The 6400-nt window shown below is 46.5% G+C and overlaps 1 protein-coding gene across 2 annotated transcripts in view; it reads right to left on the bottom strand.

The window, feature by feature from the left end:
* The window catches only part of IL36G (interleukin 36 gamma), a 165976-nt gene that overhangs the window by 30253 nt on the left and 129323 nt on the right, over positions 1 to 6400 (bottom strand). For both annotated transcript variants that reach the window (XM_086700597.1, XM_086700599.1), the window contains one exon: positions 4878 to 4940. In XM_086700597.1, the coding sequence (XP_086556723.1) occupies positions 4878 to 4940 (63 nt within the window). The remainder of the gene's footprint in view (positions 1 to 4877; positions 4941 to 6400) is intronic.

Here is a 6400-nt window from a genome sequence, read left to right as displayed (position 1 = left end):
ATATGACACCCAGTGCTCATCCCAACAAGTGCCCTCCTCAATGCCCATCACCCATTAGGTCCATCCCCCCACCCAATGCCCCTCCAGCAACCCTCAGTTTGTTCTCTGTATTTAAGAGTCACTGGTGGTTTGCCTCCCTCTCCGTTTTTATCTTATTTTTTTCCTTTCCTTCCCTTATGTTCATCTATTTTGTTTCTTAAATTCCACAGATGAGTGAAAGCACACGGTATTTGTCTTTCTCTGACTTATTTCACTTAGCATAATACACTCTAGTTCCATACATATTGTTGCCAATGGCAAGATTTCATTCTTTTTGGTCATTGAGTGATATTCCATTATATATATATTATATATAATATATATATAATAAAATATATATACCATACCATACTATACATACCATACCATACATACACCATATCTTCTTTATCCATTCATCAGTCGATGGGCATTTGGGCTCTTTCCATACTTTGGTTATCATTGATAGTGCTGCTATAAATTTTGGGGTGCACACAATCCTCTGAATCAGCATTTTTGTAAAGTGTATGTCATTTGGGCTATAAAAAGTAGAGTGTGGTTAATTACAAAGTTCTAGGTGAAATAAATTTCTGGGAAGTGATGATCTCAGTGCCTGTGGGTTTGCTGCCTTCCTAAACATGCCCAACCTCACCCAGGTGCTTCTGTTTTTCGAGATATAGCCAGGCTCTACTGGTTATCTCCTCCAGGAGGCCAGCCTGGACAATGCAAGCTCTGTAATAAGTGATCGTGTAGATGCTGGATGAATTCTAGGAAAGTTGGTCCAGCTGCAGGTGCATTGAGAGAGGTCCAGTGGGGTCCAGGGTCCAAGGGGTATGGCAAGGTACTGTCTTTGAGTCCCCCGTGGGGGAGGATGGGGCAGTGGGTGTGAACAGGTGGGAGGAACCAATAACAAAGAACCTGGAGAAGCTGCTTGTGGGAAACCTGAAGGCAGGCACAGGTCCCTCATGACTCATCAGGGTTTAGGTTCAAAGCAAGGCAAAGTCCAGATGCTAAAGTGGGGTTAGGCTGCCAGGCAGGCAATCAGGATAGGAACTCAGGAGGCAGGTACAAATTTGGGGGCAGGGGAGGTTGGAGGCTTATATGGGTTTGGTTTTTTCCTAGGCTGCATGTAACAGATCTAATGGTTAAAGTCCGGGTGATCCCTACCTGCTCAAAAATTGTGATCTGCACTGGGAAAACCTAGTGAAAATCTGGAGTCTGGAGGTTGGTGCCTCCTTTTGTTCTGTTGTTGATCTTTCCTCTTTTATACTTTTTTTTTTATTAAAAAAATTTTTTTTAACATTTATTTATTTTTGAGAGACAGAGAAAGAGCATGAGCAAAGGAGGGGCAAGAGAGAGAAGGAGACACAGAACTTGAAGCAGGCTCCAAGCTATCAGCACAGAGACATGGGGCTCGAACTCATAAACCACGAGATCACGACCTGAGCCGAAGTCGGATGCTTAACCGACTGAGCCACCCAGGTGCCCCTCCACTCGTATCCTTTAGAAAGGCAAACCCTGTTTGTATCATCTTAAGACCAAAGCCACCAGGTTACTGAAACATATGCCTTTCCTTTAGAATTCAGTGAGCTACACTATTACTTTGTTACTGAAAATCTTGATACACAATTAGCTTACTCATTTGATTTATCTGCGATACAGAGTCCAAAACAACATGACTAATATCTAAAAATTAAAGTGACTTGATGAATAGCCAGATTTAACAATTCAATTGCCTTTTTCTTTGACTACAACCCGAAGAGAATGTATAATCAACATTACTTTGTAGTTACAATATTTTCAAGAATTCTCCACTTTGTATGGTAGCGTAAGTACTTAACTAATATTTAATGTGTTTTGTTTGTGTTTATTTTCATTTTGGGAGTTCTAGCGACTGACACCTCTTGTTTGACAGTGGCATCGAGCCACCGATGTGTGTTGTGAGAGGTCCTTCAATTTCATTATGCAGCCTTGAGATAATTCGGAATGGGCTCAGATGAGATCATAAATATCCTTAGTCTGATACTGGCTGGAAGACGGACCGGACCTAACTCTTAAGGGACCATGCCTGATACACTGGAATAAATATACTTATATATTTATTCTTGAAGGACCATCCTTCATAAAGATGTGGGGCCCCACATCTTATCTACTATGAAAGCAGCCACTTTGTAGCTTCTATGGCCCATGCATTAACAGTTGGCTTTCTCAGCCCTGCGGAGCTCCAATAAATAAATAAATAAATAAATAAATAAATAAATAAATAAATAAACAAATAAATAAATAAAATTTTTAAAAAGAAAGAAAAAAAGGAGGGGGCATGATTTGCAGTGAACTTAGATTGCAGGCGGCAGACCAGCCCCCTTCCTTAGCAAAGCAGTGTTTTCCCTCCATCTTGTTTGCTATCTGGTGAGTGCTGGTCTAAGTCCATCTTTCTCTTAAAGGGTTTTGCTGACTGAGCCAGGAAGTAATTAGCACATACTAACATTATGAAATTCGCCTTGCTTTTCCTCTCCTTGGCAGTCTTTAGTAATATGTAGGCTATGGCTACAGTTCCACAAAGCAGATCAGGGGCCAGGATCTGCTTTGGGGCTTTGTAAAGAATACAGCAGTTTCTCTTCCCAGATTTCCAAGGAAGAGCTCCCTCCCACTCCCACCCATCCCCAGAGAACTGGTTGTCAAACATTTGCCAGCACATTGCTAGGTGTGTGTCTGCTGGGATGGGGGTGGGGCGTGGCAGTTGGGCGAGCCAGACAATCCACTGGAATGTGGGAAGAAACCACTAAAGGTCAGTTCCTATTTTATTTAGTCTTTGTGAACTTTCTACTTTTGTGTAAGTTTCATAATGGACTAATGCCCATATTTCAAAACGGAGTGCCCTCAGTTTTGTTTCATTGATTGGGGTCACTAGGATCCAAAATGCTTGGAGGGCACCACTCCTAAGGCTATTATCTCTGTGCAGTTAACTCATTGCCAAGCAGAGTACAGGATGGATAAGGGTCTTCTCCTTCTATTCCCAAGACACCTTCCTCTTGCCCTCACCTGCCTCACTCTACCCCAGGATCTTGGATGGGGGCAGGAGGAGTGACCAGCTATGAAAGGAACCTCTGATTAGGGTGCTTCTGTTCTTGCTACAGATTAAATTCCCTGAGATTGCCCTTTTACAGGCAATCCTTTCTAGCCCACATGCAAGGGTCTCAGCCCTAGCCCTCTACCTTCCTGTGGCCTCAAACATCACAGCCCACTCAAAATTTCTCCCACTCCAAGTCTTTCTGCCTTATAAGCAATTTAGCATGTAAACACTATGGGTTTAAAACCCGATGTAAACACATGGGTTATCCATTTTCACAGATAGGTTCAATCCAAATTCCCATCACTTACTACTTTAGGACCTAGGAAAAGTAACTGTATCTCTCTAAACTTCCTCATCTGTGAGAAGGGGGTAATAATAGCACCTCCCTGGAGGGGGTATTGGGAGGATTAAAATGCTTATTCAAGCGAGTAGCACTTAGCCAGGTATCTGAGCCATATAAAAGACTCAGAACATGTTGATCTTTATTCTTCTTAACCCTCTTTCCTGCAGCCTGTCACTGGGGGCATCATGCTGTCAGCAAAGCCTTGTCTAAGGACAGATCCTTAGAGGGCCAGGGGAAGAGTAGAGTGGGGTGGGCGAGAAACTAGGTAGGAAGTACCTAGGAGCCTACACAGGAAATCGTCTGATGAGTGACATTTTAGGACCATGGACGCCTGGTCCCCGCTGCCCTGAGATTCCGGTTGGTCTGGGGAGACACCCACACATGCTCTGTGCGTTGCATGTCCAGCACTAGCTTTGGGCTGTCTTCCTCTTAAATATTTCCAAAACCTGTCCTTCTTTTACTTCTCTTTCCCTCCCATCGCACCCTGAGTCGCGCCCCCCATCATCTCACACTGAGGCTTGTGCCGGATCCTCCTCGTTAACTGGTGTTCTCGCACATCATTCCCGGCCTGACCCGCGTTCTTCAGACTCCCTTCTCAAGGCCACATCAGAGGTGTCCGTGTTTTACTGTGCTAGTAATTATCTCCTCTGGGGAGTCCGTTCTCAAACAACAGCGGGAGCAACAGGAGCCGCAATAGTGCCTGAGGCAACCTCCCTCGCAGAGTCGCGGGGGGGGGGGGGGGGGGGGGGGGGGCTGGCCGTGGGCCTGTGTGCGCTCACCTCCGGTTTACCAGCGAGGAGGTCACCCGCACTAGACCTGGGACTCAGGCTGAGGCCTCCCGACTCTGCCTGTGCAGAGGATGGTGACGGGGAGCCTTAAACCTGACTTGGGCAGACAGCGGTCACAGTACCTTTAAATTCCAGCATCTGTCACCAATACTGCCTGTGTCACCTGGGGCAGGCAGCCTCCCTCACGCCTTTGGTTTCCGCCCTTGAATTTTCTTAAGGTTATTGTGAGGTTCACGCAGTAGCCTGTGATCTAGATCTGTGAGGGCAGCCAAGGCACACTCCGCGGTGAGGGTTTCGCGTGCGCCCTCTGCTGGTCAAGTTTCTGTTTTTCGTAAATTCTTTGAGAAGGTCCGGCTTGCCAGCCTCATGGCAAAGGTCAGAAGAAGGACATGGAAGAGTCCTAGGCTCAAAACCTTTCTTCTCCTGGACCACTCAGTGATATGTGTCCCTACACCTCTCTGGAAAGCCCGAGGCCCACCCAGGGTTCATCTTTCTTTCATTCGTTTCCACAAAGGAAAAGCCTTTGGCCTCATCCCAGCACCCTTAGGTACCCGCAGCCTCTGATCCTCTGACGCCCCTACGAGAACATCGTGGCACCAGCCTCGTGCCCACCCTCATCTGTCGCCACCCTCATTGGTTCACCCAGGGGCCTTACTTGAATAGGGAGAGCTTTGTGAGGTGAGGCTCATGTCTGGCTCCAGGGGGCTTCTGTCCAAGTCTGGAATCAGAGACAGTGAGGTTAGCACATGACAATTGGGATTTTCCAGGGATTCAGGAACATCAGGGGCCATTTAATGCTTTACTTATTGTTGTATGTTTTGAGAAACGCTAAAGCAAAGAGACAGTAATGACAAAAAATAGCCTTCCTGGTCAAAAATGGTAGAAATGGAGATGAAATAGAACGAACTCAGTTTCTGAATGCAGAACTCTGTAGAAGCCTTAGTTATTAAAAACACATGCGTTGCATTAATTCAGGGGGTATAGGATACATTGCCCACAGTACTCTGAGAGTAATCTGGAAGCTTCTAGCTGACAAAACATTAAGTTTGAGAAATGCCTGAATGAAATCTCTGGTCACAATCCAAACAACCTTTGCATATGGAGAGCACATAGCACCTAGGGAAGAAGAAAACCCAAATGCTGTGCTCTGGTATGAAGGCAGTCTTGGCTTTGCCCACTGCTTGGCTGTAGTGACTTGCCTTGTAGTGTACGTGACTGCCTCTCACCACTCTGAGCCTTCCCTTCCTTGTCTGTCCCTCCAGCTCTGACAGTCGATGCTTCTAAGAAGCAGGAAGACTGCACCTTGGTGAGGAAAGATGGCGGAAGGTGGAGCTGCCCCAGACTTAGTTCAGACAGAGACTCTCAAGGATTGTGTTGGAAGTCAGAGGAAGCCTTTACCACTTCCACACATGCCACAAACAACGGCAGAGTTAGGAGTCGATATCACCATTTGGAGTTCCCCAAGGTTGCATAATTATAGTGTCTGGTGCGTGGACCTTCCTGGTGTCCACTCCTGCTGCCTAAGGGACAGGAGGTGCATGGTGGCCACCACATGGCCTCTGTTCCAAGAGCAGGAGCAGTGCTTTCCAAACCTCTCTGTGGGCAGATCCATATTTGTCAGACAAATGTCTTACTTTTAGTTTGGGAATTCTGATTTCCACGTGTAAGTTGAAGGCCCCTGTTACGTGCCCTCCCTTCACACTTAATGCACTAGACAGTCATTTGGGTCAAAAGCCTCCTCTTTTCATATGCCTTGAGCCAACACCAACACCAGAGTGCCTTCCTCCATGGGATGATCGAAAGTCCTGAGCCAGGGTACTTTTCCCACCCAAGACCCAGACAACTCCTTCTACTGCAGGGCCTTCTCCTCTGCCTGGGCAGGCTGGGGGAGGATTCAGAACCATCCAGCTGGTTCACTTCAAAGCCCCAGATCTCCGGGTGAAGGTGATCTGTTTATCTATCACCTTATGCACCTAGGCACCCATGACAGAGCTTCATTTTCCCTTCAAGGACTTCTCTGGTCTAATGCATTTGCCAGAGAAGTTCTCAAAGGTTACTTACCATGCAAGGTCAACAGGGAGGAACAGGGAGGAACAGGGAGGAACATGCAAGGTCAACAGGGAGGTCTGTGCACAGACCTACAAGGTCCTGCTTTAGGAGCTATGTTTTGGTCCTAGT

The sequence above is a fragment of the Puma concolor genome, chromosome A3, assembly GCF_028749965.1.
Source record: "Puma concolor isolate L17-30 chromosome A3, mPumCon1.1.hap2, whole genome shotgun sequence".
NCBI classification, from domain to species: Eukaryota; Metazoa; Chordata; class Mammalia; order Carnivora; family Felidae; genus Puma; species Puma concolor.
This window is presented reverse-complemented; position numbering and strand designations above follow the sequence as displayed.